The sequence below is a fragment of the Somniosus microcephalus genome, chromosome 6 (assembly GCF_052327205.1).
Source record: "Somniosus microcephalus isolate GS21.2 chromosome 6, FLI_Smic_1.0, whole genome shotgun sequence".
Classification (NCBI taxonomy): Eukaryota; Metazoa; Chordata; class Chondrichthyes; order Squaliformes; family Somniosidae; genus Somniosus; species Somniosus microcephalus.
Window position 1 is genome coordinate 30,906,382 of NC_140992.1, and position 13,079 is coordinate 30,919,460.

Sequence of the window (13,079 nt, forward strand, 5' to 3'; positions counted from 1 at the left end):
TTGCATATTAATATAAAATAAGGAACACACCACGAAAGCCCACATCAGTGGGTGGCCTTGCATGATTTAAACAAGATTGTGTCTAACTTCTTCTCGGCGAAAGCTTTTACAGTTTTTCCTATACAAACCTGACTGCCCTAGCAGCTTTTCTATTTCAAAAAGCCTCTGTCTGTATGTGCCCCAGTTTCTCTCTCTATCGTCCAACACACTTGGCGTGACGTGTTTTCAATTAACTAAACAAACTAACACATTGCTTATTGTTCACATTATCAGATAAGTGGAGCAATTTTACATAGACTTCAGTAATCCTACAGTTCAGTTGTGTAAAAGTTTTTTGAAAGGGAAATGTGACTGGAAGCTGTGCCCCTTTGTCATTCTTGTGTGCAAACAAAATAATCTCTGACTCCTCATTTGAGTATTGATTTCAAACAGTTGAGAGGGAGAGGAAATTGATTTTCTGTGCCATTACTGTGACTGCTTTAGTAACTGTACCTGGCCAGGCAAACCTTTTGGCCTGAACATTGTTAGTACTGTACCATGATACTTGGGAGATGTGAAAAACAATTCTGGTGTAAAACGATGTCAACCTTGTCTCGCTACTTCTAGAATTGATGCTAATAGTGCTTATGTACCTGGTGTGCGGAAACAGATTCTTGTTATGCATGTGTTAGTTTATGTGTACTTTTACTGTGCATTGCTGCCAGGGAGGAATGCATGAATATGGAGCTAAGTCAACATAGTACATAGATTTTGCAAAGAATTAATCATGCTACATTTTTGCTGAATTAACATGGCCTTGTCACCCTCAAACCACATACTGTTACTGGTTGGTAATCCACAGCACCAATTGCATAAACATTGCATAATTCTAGCACCACTTGTACTGCAATATAATTTTAGTTCATACCAAAATTGATAGGATCAATTCATTGTTAATAGCCAATTATGTCATTAGTTGTCTCTGGAATATTTAGTGTTTTATTTGGAAGGGCTCAAACCAGTGTGCACACTGTCATTGAACAGGTACTTACTACAACCAAAGGACAATGGAAACAAGTCTGCAAAATCAGAAGACTTGGGCTCGCTTCGGCTGTCTATATTCTACAACGAAGATTATGTGCTTCCCTCCCAGTACTACAGTTCTCTTAATGACCTGCTGCTAAAGTCATCAGATGTCAAGGTAATTATTTACTGGCAGAGGCCGAGAAGCTTGTTGCTCTTTGCCTGTAAGATGTGATGCAGCTTTACAGAATGCATGTATTCCAGTGTAATAAAGTAGTTCTGGCTCCTTATTCTGATGAAAGGTCTCCATAGTGAGCAACAGTGTTGCCTTTGTATCTAAAGAAACATGGCAAATTTGTCTACTTATCCACTGTGCCTCACTAGGATATCACTGTTATTTCAACTATTCTAATGCTCTCTTGGGCAGTTGTGAAAGGTGCTATATAAATTGAAGTATTTACTTTCCTTAATTCCTTTTATGCTGAATTGGAGCAGATGGTGGTTGGGGATGGTAGAGCGAGAGAAGTTGGAAGGCATGTCAGCCCACACTTTCTCAAACAACTCTAACATCCTGGGAACCAACCCCCAGAGCACCCTCGACACTGGATCCTGTGTGCTGTCAGGTTACAGGGAGGGGCAGAGAAGCAGGATGAGTGAAACCAGTCAGGTGGTTTGATTTTTTTTAAATTTGCTAATAAAGGAATGGAGAGATGTACATTACAGAAGGACACATGGAATTTGAATTGAAAGCTATCCCTGCTCGGGTATACAGAGTATCTTTCAATCATAGGATTTTTGGATACTTGGGCAGTCACGCTGAGGCTGTGCAGCTGTGACCGAGTGAAATGTGCATCATATTTGTAACATTTTAAAAAGGCAAGCTGCAGTTTCAGACAATTATCTGTGTATACCCCATTATTGAAGAACATGCCCCTCTTGGAGCCTCCACTAACGAGTGATCTTCACTACAAAAGTTAACCTTCAATCACAAGAGGCCTTTTAAAAGGGATTAATAGTAGCTACCAATGCTCCCCCTAATTTTTTGGGGGGTACGCAGTCCCTTTAATGGGCTGGGCAGAAAAGCTGGTAAGAGGTCGGCGCGGAATCTCCAGACAGCCACGCAGCTTAGCGGGAATGTTGCTAGCTACCATCCTGATTTTGTGTGCTATTACAAAATGTCTCTACATTAAGAACATAAGTGGTCCCTTATTACATAGTGTTAATACACCACTGCTGGTAGCTCCAAAAAATTATCTGTCGGCTGCAGTTGGCCTCTTATTTAAAAAAAAAAGCACCAACACCATCTGCTGGTAAACTTAGGAGGGTCACAATATTGTATAACAGCTCAGCAACATTCTAAATCTTTTGCTTTTTCAAAGCAGACATTATTGCACTTTTGTGTATAATTGTCGCTTTAACTGCATACACCTTGCGTTACTTGCTTGAACATAACCTTTTCTAAATGAGCAACAATTAATGTACTTGTTGCAGAGAAACGTCAAATCCCATTTTCACTGCCAAAATATCCATCAGTCCCCCTGCTTTTACTAGCATTTGCTTTATCTAGTGATTAAAGAAAATCTAAATCTGATGAAATAAACACGCCCAAGCCATGTACAATACCCTTCATTGCTATGGAAACAGCAATGTTGTTGAAAGGAAAAACAACATAGGACCTGAATGGCGTCATGGCCCAGATACTGCTGAATGCTCATTGCGTACACATGCTCAAACTGCTTAAGGTTATTTCTTCATGTCATTACATCAGGTATCTAACTTCAGCAGGCCGTTTGTGCCTTAAAAGGGTCCAATTTTTCCTAATGTCTAAATGTGGAGCAAAAACTGGGTCTCAAATGAAATTTAATATATTAGCCTCAGGCTAATATTGTTTAAGAATGAGATCATTACCTAAAGATATACATTTTGAGAAATGGCTTATCTTATGAATAATGTTGAGGTTTGTATTGAATTGATATTCCTTTTGCTGAAATTTGGTTTGGTTCCCACCGACTCTGTTCAAGGAATATCCTGGTTGGCTGTTGGCATTGTCATACATAATCTAATAAGTGACATTACAGCAGCAGTGTGTAGTGGGCAAGTCTAGTCCACTTTTTATTAAAGAACCGGCTTAGCGCTCAAGTAAATAAGATGTTCTTGACATACTAACAATGTGTACTGTTATCTACTAGGTTTATAGTCTGTATTGTATTAGAGAGATATGACCTACATCCTAAAGATTATTGAGAACTATTTGTGTGGACAGAGGAAAGGTGGAGAGCAGCTATAAGTGGTTAAAATGGTGACTTGCAACAAATCAGTCTGAGGTTACTTTGCAGTGTTGCTTATCTATTCTCTTTCTCTTTTTCATTCAAGCCTATATCCGCCTCAGCAGTCCACATTCTGGGTGAGGTGTGTCGTGAGAAACAAGAAGCAGTGTTACCACTTGTACGGCTGCTGTTGCATCACAAGAAGCTGGTTCCTTTCCTTCGTGCCATAGCCGAGTTGGATCTCCAGCAGACACAGTAAGTCTATTAGTTACTTCAGTGGTTGGTCTCGCTTTATTGCCACGTCCTGGGAGGAGCAGGAGGTTGTTTTATCATTGGTTCTGATCTAGAACTTTATATTTAAAAAAGAAAATTGTATCTGAGGAACGGATGGAGCTACGTGGTGGACCACATTTCCAGCGTTTGATCTGGCAACTGTTGTAACTGATCTGGGTTTGCTTGATCCCTAGTAAAGCTCTTTTTACTCCGTCCAAGCAATGAGCTTCAATCACATCCTCAAGAACAGCGCCTACTGTGCCAATATGGCATTTCCATTTCCCATATCAGTCCTTTCAGCTGCTATAAATAAGATTGCCAATTTGTGAAGAGTATGGGCAGTTTTTATCCTGTGAATTTATAACTACTAAGATCTTGGTTGAGGCTGGCCCACAATTCATGCTGTTGCTATGCTGCTGTGGGCTTACAACAGTACCATAATTTTTTTTCTCTGAAACTTACTAGTTGGTTGTGGAGTGTGTTTTTTTTTAATGAGCTCTCCTAAGTTAACTTTCACTCGCCCAAACTGATGTTTGAACTTTAACCAGTTGAACTAAATCTTAAAAAGGGATAAAAATGTAACCATAGTTACAGATAAGTGAGTCAGTGCGGTATATAGGACTGAAAGAGTGCAAAAGAAACTGAAGGATTGGAAGTGGGATACAGGTGTATCAGAAGTATCTCAACTAGGGGTTGGGTACATCAGAGGATTGGAATCATGATTGGCACAGGGGTCAAGTCCACTGGAAGATCAGAAGAAGGGGGCAAGTGCACCAGAAAGAAAGACAGACTTGAATTTATATAGCACCTTTTAGGGCCTTGGGATGTCCCAAAGTGCTTTACAGCCAATTAAGTACTTTTGAGGTGTAGTCACTGTTGTAATGTAGGAAAAGCCAATTTGAGCACAGCAAGCTCCCACAAACAGCAATGTGATAATGACCAGATAATCTCTGTTTCTTGTTATGTTGATTGAGGGATAAATATTGGCCAGGACACTGGGGATAACTCGCCTGCTCATCTTTGGGGAAAAAATGCCATGGGATCTTTTGCATCCAACTGAGAGAGCAGATGGGGCCTTGGTTTAACATCTCATCTGAAAGATGGCACCTCTGACAGTGCAGCACTCCCTCAGTACTGCACTGGGCTGTTGACCTAGATTTTTGTGCTCAAGTCTCTGGAGTGGGACTTGAGCCCAGTTGATTTATGTTGTCATAGAGTCTCTTTCATAGCTGTCAATCAGCTTGCCCCAGGCTAGTTGGCGGATGGGATGTTTAACAGTAAGGTACCATTGTTCTCGTGGTTAGCTTCACTTCCTGTTGCTACCCAGCTTGCTGCTCTAAAATTTGCTCAAACAAATTTCTTCAGGTTACTGCTTCATACCACTGTGTTCATTATCTACCATTTGCCAATACATTGCAGGAACAAATGACTGAATGCTCCATTAGTTTATCCTGTGATCTAGCTCCTCCACCGCCAACACTAAGCTTACAGTTCTGTTCTGTTTCTAATTATGGATGACTTGCTTCAATTGATGGTGTATGAAATGATATGTAATAAAAGCTGAGGAGATTTATTTTGGGGATGGAGGGTAGGTTTAACGCAGGACAATCTGCATTATCCCGAGACACAATGGTGGTAGTTTAAGAGTCATTGTGTGCATAAGTGGTGGTGCAATAAGTCTGGTTTGAAGCTGTAACAAACAGCAATCCTACGCATCGGGTAAATGATTCATGTTGCAAGACATCTCTGAGCATCTGTGATGAGGCAGGATGTTTTTATCAGTTACGTTGTTTTAGTTGTCTTGCTTTTAAAAAGTGTATTTTCATCCTGCACTAATAACCGCAACAGTGAGACGATACAGTAGAACAGTGCTTTAAGGGTGTTTGCCCTCGAATGACTGTTGGATTTATTGTGCACTGTGTGCTGCCAGATGGCAAAATTCCAGTTCTGAGCAGTTTTCAGAAAACTAATGAGATCTCTGATGTAGCCTGTTTCTTTGTTTTTGTAGAGAAGCCAACACTATCTTCAGGGGAAACTCTCTGGCCACTCGATGTATTGATGAAACAATGAAACTGGTTGGAAAGCATTATCTGAAAGTGACTCTAAAGCCCATTTTAGATGAAGTAAGATACTGCTTTATATTCTTACAGATATGGGTTTATTTTCCTAGTTCCATTAATATACTTCCTAATTTATACTCGCGCCAACTTTTCCATGAACAGCAAATAGAGGAAAATATACCCCTATGGTTGATCTCCTGTGCAATTGCTGAAGAACAATTTTTTTTTAAACTTTCTCTCTCCTGTAACTGTTGCTGCCTTGATTTATCCTTGGGCCCCCTCCTATTTCTCATCTACATGCTGTGACATCATTCGAAAACAACGCCAGCTTCCACATATGCACTAACGACACCCAGCTCTACCCGACCTCCACCTCTCGTCCCTTCCACTGCCTCTAATTTGTCACGCTGCTTGTCCGGTATTGCATGCGTAAAAAATGTCCTCCAATTAAATATTGGGAAAACCGAAACCATTGTCTCGGTCCCCGCCACAAACTCTGTTCCCTGGCCACCGACACCATCCTCCTCCCTGGCCACGTTTTGAGGCTGAACCAGGCTGTTCGCAACCTATTTGACCCTGAGCTGAGCTCTCCATCAGCACCTCCGTAACATCGCCCGCCTCTGCCCCTGCCTCAGCTCGCCTGCTGCTCAAACTATAGAACTAATGAGCAATTGCACAGGAGATCAACCATTTGGGTATATTTTCCTCCATTTGTTTTTGTTACCTCCAGACTCTACCCAGAGGGCTCTGGAGGCTCAGTCATTCAGTATATTCAAGACAGATCGATAGATTTTTGGAAATTAAGGAAATCAAGGGATATGGGGATAGTGCAGGAAAGTGGAGTTGAGGTAGAAGATCAGCCATGTTCTTATTGAATGGCGGAGCAGGCTCAAGGGGCCGAATGGCCTACTCCTCCTATTTCTTATGTAGACTCAGCTATTCCAATGCTTTCCTGGCCGGCCTCCCACCTTCCACCCTCTGTAAACTTCAGTTCGTCCAAAACGCAGCTGCCCCTTCACCCATCACCCCTGTGCTCGCTGACCTACATTGACTCCCGGCCCGGCAACGCCTCAAATTTAAAATTCTCATCCGAATATTCAAATCTCTCCATTGCATCGTCCCTCCCTATCTCTGTAACCTCCTCCAGTCCTACAACCCTCCGAGATGTCTGCGTTCCTCCAATTCTGGCCTCTTGTGCATCCCTGATTTCCATCGCTCCACCATTGGCGGTCATGTCTTCAGCTTCCGAGGCCCTAAGCTCTGGTATTCCCTCCCTAAACCACTCGGACTCTCTGCCTGTCTCTCTTCCATTAAGACTGTCACTAAAACCTACCCCTCACCAAACTTTTGGTCACCTGTCCGAAAATCTCTGGCTCCGTGTCAAATTTTGTTTAACGCTCCTGTGAAGGGCTTTGGAATGTTTTTGACTATGTTAAAGGTACTATATAAATGCAAGTAGTTGTTGTCTATCACACTAATTTTGGTTCCTATACTATTTGTTTTCCACTCTCTATCATTCCCCCCCCCCCCCCCATTATGTCTCATTATTTGTTTGCCTATCTCATTTGTAACAATTCTGTGATATTGCTTATCACCGTAATCTGGTTTAGAGTCATTAGTTCTCTAGTTGAGTGTTGCTGCAAAATCTTTTTTCAGTGAACATGCACACGCATCCACAAATATTGTGATCTCATTTCCTGGATATTTTTCCTACAAATGATGCTGGGAGAGAGACATTTACCAACTGCACATTTTCGTTTGCTATGCAGACGTGTTCTGAGGCATGGGCTAAAAGTCTGTGCTCAACTCATGTTGCCAAGCAAGATACACTCTGAGGCATCACCATCTCCCCATCCTTAGCCACCTGTCAGAAGTATTGCTCATTGACCAGATGGTACTTTTGGTTTGCCATTTTTATATCAAAATATTTATTTCAAATGATCAAACTGTCTTCCACTAAACTCCCTCCCCACTTGTCCTTGTATCTGGGGAACCACATGCCTGTTGTACCATGCTGCTGTGATGACACAATGGAAGATATTATTTGACTAAGAGGGGTCAATTGTGACAAACAGTTATCCAATAATACAGCTCTTAGAGACCCAGGAAGTCCCTGGGAAATGAAGCCCATAAATCGGCCTGCCACTGGAGCAACATGACCCTGCTTCCTGAGCAGCTGAAGAGACCCACTCTCCACATCCAGGAGCACTAGCACTACTGTCAACAAATTTAACTGCTTCCTCCAGCAAGATCCCCCAATTTGAGTCCACAAGTTTAAAAAAAAAAGGACTGCTTCATTCAACTAGTAAAATGTATTATTATTTAAGAATATTAATGTCATCCTCACTAGAGGTTAATTGAGAATTTTGTTTGTTTAGATTTGTGACTCATGCAAAACCTGTGAGATTGATCCTATAAAGCTAAAGGAAGGTGATAATGTTGAGGTGAATAAGGTATGTACAGTGTCAGCAATTGCTTTGATTTTTAATATATAATTTAACTTGTATGGAGTGGAGAAGCTAGTTTTATAACCTACTGTAAAACTGTCTTAACCAACTGATTTTAGTGTACTGTTTTAAACTTCATGCAGTGGCACCTTGATTAGCTCCAATCCCATTATTCAGTTCTCACCTGGCAGCTATCTCTTGCCCTGCCAGTTCACTTTACACCTAATCTCAGCCTATTACCATCTCGTCTAGCTTCTAATACCTTTTATTGTCTCTTTTTTTACTTTTGTTTCTTTTATTCTTTTGTCTGATCGCAGCCCTGCCTCCGATCTATCTTTTCTTTCCAGTTTTGAAGAAGGGTTTGACCCGAAACGTCAACTCAAATTTCTGTCCACGGATGTTGCCTGACCTGCTGAGGTTTTCCAGCATTTTCTGTTGTTATTTCCATTAGTCAGTTTATTTTGGTTACCTACAACAAGAAAAGTGCAGATCTTGAATTTTGCTGGCAGTAGGCAAGTACTGCTATCAATGGCTCTGCTAGCAAACTGCTATCCCACAAACTCTCCTGCAACTGAAACCAGCAGACATGTCAGACCAAGAGAACTGAATTAAAAATATTCCTCCAGTTCTAGCCATTGTCCCTTAACAGAGGGAAGTGCTCAAGGCAGTACGCACTCATCGCTAGCAATAGTCAGCTCGCAGCTTCACTGAATATACCGTGGAGGTTGCCAACAAAATAGCTAGAGGTGAGTACATACTGTTTTAGCACTGTTGCTGAGGGTAAAAGCTTTTGGCCAGTACTCTTTGTGATGAGTCACAGGTACATGGCAGAGGTGTGAGCCAGCAGGTCTGTTGTTGGATCAGCCAGCTAAATACCAGGTCATATTGATGGCAGAACTTGGAGGTGAGGGCGAGGAAAGGCAGAGCATTCAAAATTCGGAGCAGTAATCTGTAGTGGGAATAAGAACATAAGAAATAGGAGCAATCTTATTTGTATACCAATTTATGTTATTCGCTTGAGGAGGATCCCTTCTAATGTTGTGAATTGAACTTCCACTCGAATGCAAATGTTACTTTTTCAATTTATTTTCAAATTTGCAGGCGAACCTACGCCAGTATGTTGAAAGAGTGTTCAATGTGATTGTACAGTCCAGTATGAGTTGTCCCACCTTAATGTGCGAGGTGTTTAATTCGCTACAAAAATTGGCAAGGAAACAATTTCCAGGTAAGAGATGAAAGTCATGATATTTCAAACAATTCAATTTTTGTGCCAAAAAGGTTTTTGTGAAACCAAATATAATGCAGCAGATTAATGGTTGAAAATTAAAACCAAGCTCCTTTGCATTGTATCTAATTGCTCTTAGTGATGGAGCTATTAAAATAGTATTGTCACAGTGTCCTGCTTGATCTAAGATTTTGAGTTCTTTTGAGCTGTTAAACCTGGCAGAGGGAAGCCTAATTGGTGACGACAAAATCAGGCTCAGTTCCTTGTGTGCTCGCTTTACAATACACTCAATTTCTCAATTGGCAATTTTGAGGGGCTGAATGATACTGTGTTACACACCTGTGAACCTCATTTAATTGGCATGCTTAGACAGATGAGGCCCCACACTGAATTTCACAACTTCTGGTGAGCCTCCACTCGCCGACAAGTTCCCCACCCATATCAAATGGCTATGTGACAGGGAAATGGTCCTTGCCTACTTTGGAGTGTCTCTTAAAGCTGTTTCGTTGAACATCGAGTCTAATTTTTTTGACGATGAACATTTACTTGTGCATTCAACAGCTTGCATATTTTTATTTCCTCCTTTTTGCTAATGCCTTAAACTTTCTATGACACATCTTGCTGGAATCTTTGGCTTCTCTATTTCACTGCAGAGTCAGTAACTGAGCTGTGACACTTGCTGCTTACTGATTTTTAAACAACTTCAGGGAACTAGGATGGCTCTTTCTATATCTGTGATGGTTACCACAGCATTAAACTTCTATGCAGCAGGATCCTTCCAGGCCTACTACAGGAGACATCTGTCAGATAAGCCAGTCTGCTGTTCGTTCCTGTTTCAAGCAGGTGACTGGCGCTTGTGTTTGCTAGGGGAAATGCCTTCATCGCATTCCCAGTGGAAAGGCGATGCCTACTGGAGAATGAAGGAATGTGGCAAAAAGGGTTCAGTGTTCTGTGCATCCTTTGCAGCTCATCCTCCTGAGGGTGTAACCGTTGAGCATTTACTTTGGATCCATGTCCTAGCTCAACCCCAAACTGTTGTTTCCAGAGTCCCTTGAGGTTCTATCCTGATTTCCATGGTGCCCCTCAGTGCGATCATCTGCAGGCACTGAGTGAACTGCTGATGCCCATTCCACCTTGCCTCTCGATGCATACCCACCTTCATATTGAATTAATCCCATGAGCATTTTGTATGTGTTATTTTTATGGGTGCCATAATTTCTGTACTGTTTGCACTACACATGATATATTTTGATTTTGGGCTATGTTGTTTATGGTTAATGGATAAGTTCACTTTAGTGAACGGGAAATAAACAAGAAAATTAAGTAAAATGGAGGGGGTGGTAAGAAGTGGAGTAAATACTCCACATAGAAGGTGGCAACTCTCGCTTGGGTAATTATTTCACCATTGCACTTTACCAAAGCCTTTAGTTGGGGTCCTATTTGTGCTAATTGTTCAGATATGCATTGTGCTTTTTAACCACTGGATGGCGCTCTAGCCTAGCATTTGAGAAACTCATGCAATGGGCTCTATTTGCTGCTTGCATTGGCCCAGAAATTCGGGTCTCCACGGGTGAGTACGCACGGGGTACTCACCCGTAGGCCCGATGGAAGTGCCGGTTTCCTGCATGCACGGGAAACCGGCACTTACGTTCCTCTGAACGAAGGGGTTCAGAGGCCGAACGCATGCGCATCGAACTTCGGTCTTTTTTACAGGTTTTTCCGGGAACGTAAGCCTGCAGAATTTAGAAATATAAAAAGCAGGCGTAAGGCCTGCTTTTTACAAGGTAAGTGGTGAATTAATTACAATTAAAACATTTTTTCCACCGGTTTATTATTTTTAAATACTTTAAAGCAAGGTAAGTTTATTTTTAGCCCCATTAGAAAATGTAATTATTTTTTTCAAATTTAAATTATTGTTTAAAATAGTTATTTCATATACTTTATAGTTTATTTAAAAAACGTGATTTTTTTAAATTTTATTTGAAGATTTAGTGCTATTTTGGGGCCGTAGTATTTATAAGTCTTGACAGCACTTCCTGTCAGACTTATGAATGGAGCATTCCCTGCTCCGATTGGCTCCCCATGGCCCACGTGATCCCAGGGGACGCATCAAACTAACTGCGCCCCTGGGATACGCAAGCACTGCGCGCCGGCAGCTGGACCAGGCCCCGGATCGGAATTCCACGGGGGCCCACAGCTCAACGGCTGGCGCGCAAGGTAAGTGCAGGTCGGGGGCTTGCACCCGCGGGAAGCCCCCGACTCGAATTTCTGGGCCATTGACTTCTGGTGTCTGCGATCCAGAATACTTCCATTTTAGGTTTGGTTGTGTAGTAACCCATTGATATATACCACTACACAATGTATCAAAGGCTCTGTAATGCAGGATCCAACTGCTCTGTTGAGTAACCATACCTGCAGTCATGAAAGCGTTCTTGAAATTTCTCATTAATCAGCTTAATTCAAACAGGTTGGCCTGGATTTTGCGCGCTCGATGACTGCGTATGCTCAGCGTACGCTGTCGGAAGCCATCAAAAAGGCCCCACAAGTTCCGGGTTTCCGCATGCACCTGCTTTCACCAGCGTTTAATATCAACCTCTAAATTAAACATTTTAAAATAAAAAAAATCATTCACAAACATTAACTAATTTTAAATGTAAATTTTGGCCCAGATTAAAATATTTAATTTTTTTTTTATTGTATATCCTTTATTGAAGGGACTTTTAATTAAATTTGAAAATAGGAACATTTATTTTTATTCCAGTTGTCTAAATTATTTAATTATTTGGGGATTCCTTATATGCTAATTAGGATTCCGTTCATAAATGGAATCCCCATAAGCATGTTGAGGAATTCTCCTTTCTGGTTGGAGGACCCGACCCACGTGATCCCAGGGACGCTTCCAAGCTGTCTGCGTCCCTGAGATCAATGCGCCTTTACGCAGGCGTATGCCTGCAGGGCTAGGACCCAAAGTCTCCGAAGTCCAGGAGCCTGAAGGTAAATGTGGATTTTTTTATCAGGTTAGATGCGTACTCCAGGCCAGTGGTTTTCTGCTTCTGCACTCGCTAGCTTCTGTCCATTTATTCTAATAGCCGGAAAATTATAGGCTGACTAATGCAGGAGTACAAAACCCTGGCCATTAAATCCAGGTGAAATTCCCAAGCCCTAATACTTCAAAATGAGTATGAGGTGACCTAGATTTACTGAGTTTGAAGCAGGAAATAACTTGCATTCATATAGTGCCTTTTATGACCTCGGAATGCCCCAAAGCGCTTAAACTGGATGAATATGTAAAATTAAACCAGCGAGTCCCAGAAATTCAAACATTTCTCATTTGGGAAAAATTGCAAAAAAATTACTTTGAAAGGAATAGAAAAGTCCTGGCAGTATTTCTTCCTGTACACTTGGCTTCCATCCCTTGACTTCCCACCAGTAATCCTAATTCCATTATGTGGAACTACATAGGATAAACGGTACAGAAACAGGCCATTTGGCCCAACCAGTCCATGCCGGTGTTTATGCCCCAGTCAAGCCTCCTCCCATATTTTCCTCATCTAAATCTATCAACGCACCCTCTAACCCCTTCTCCCTCATATGCTTGTCTAGCCTCCCTTTAAATGCATCTATATTTTTCACTTCAACCACTCCCTGTGGTAGCGAGTTCCACATTCTCACCACTCCCTGGGTAAAGAAGTTTCTTCTGAATTCCCTATTGGATTTCTTGGTGCCTATCTTATATTGATGGCCTCAAGTTAAGCTCTTCCCCACAAGTGGAAACATTCTCTCTGTATCCACTCTATCAAAACCT

The 13,079-nt window shown here is 41.6% G+C and overlaps 1 protein-coding gene across 2 annotated transcripts in view; it reads left to right on the forward strand.

The window, feature by feature from the left end:
• rasa2 (RAS p21 protein activator 2) overlaps window positions 1-13,079 on the forward strand; it is a 191,712-nt gene that overhangs the window by 144,948 nt on the left and 33,685 nt on the right. For both annotated transcript variants that reach the window (XM_085989925.1, XM_085989926.1), the window contains 5 exons: window positions 1,024-1,180; window positions 3,376-3,524; window positions 5,551-5,665; window positions 7,981-8,055; window positions 9,151-9,274. In XM_085989925.1, the coding sequence (XP_085846051.1) occupies window positions 1,024-1,180; window positions 3,376-3,524; window positions 5,551-5,665; window positions 7,981-8,055; window positions 9,151-9,274 (620 nt within the window). The remainder of the gene's footprint in view (window positions 1-1,023; window positions 1,181-3,375; window positions 3,525-5,550; window positions 5,666-7,980; window positions 8,056-9,150; window positions 9,275-13,079) is intronic.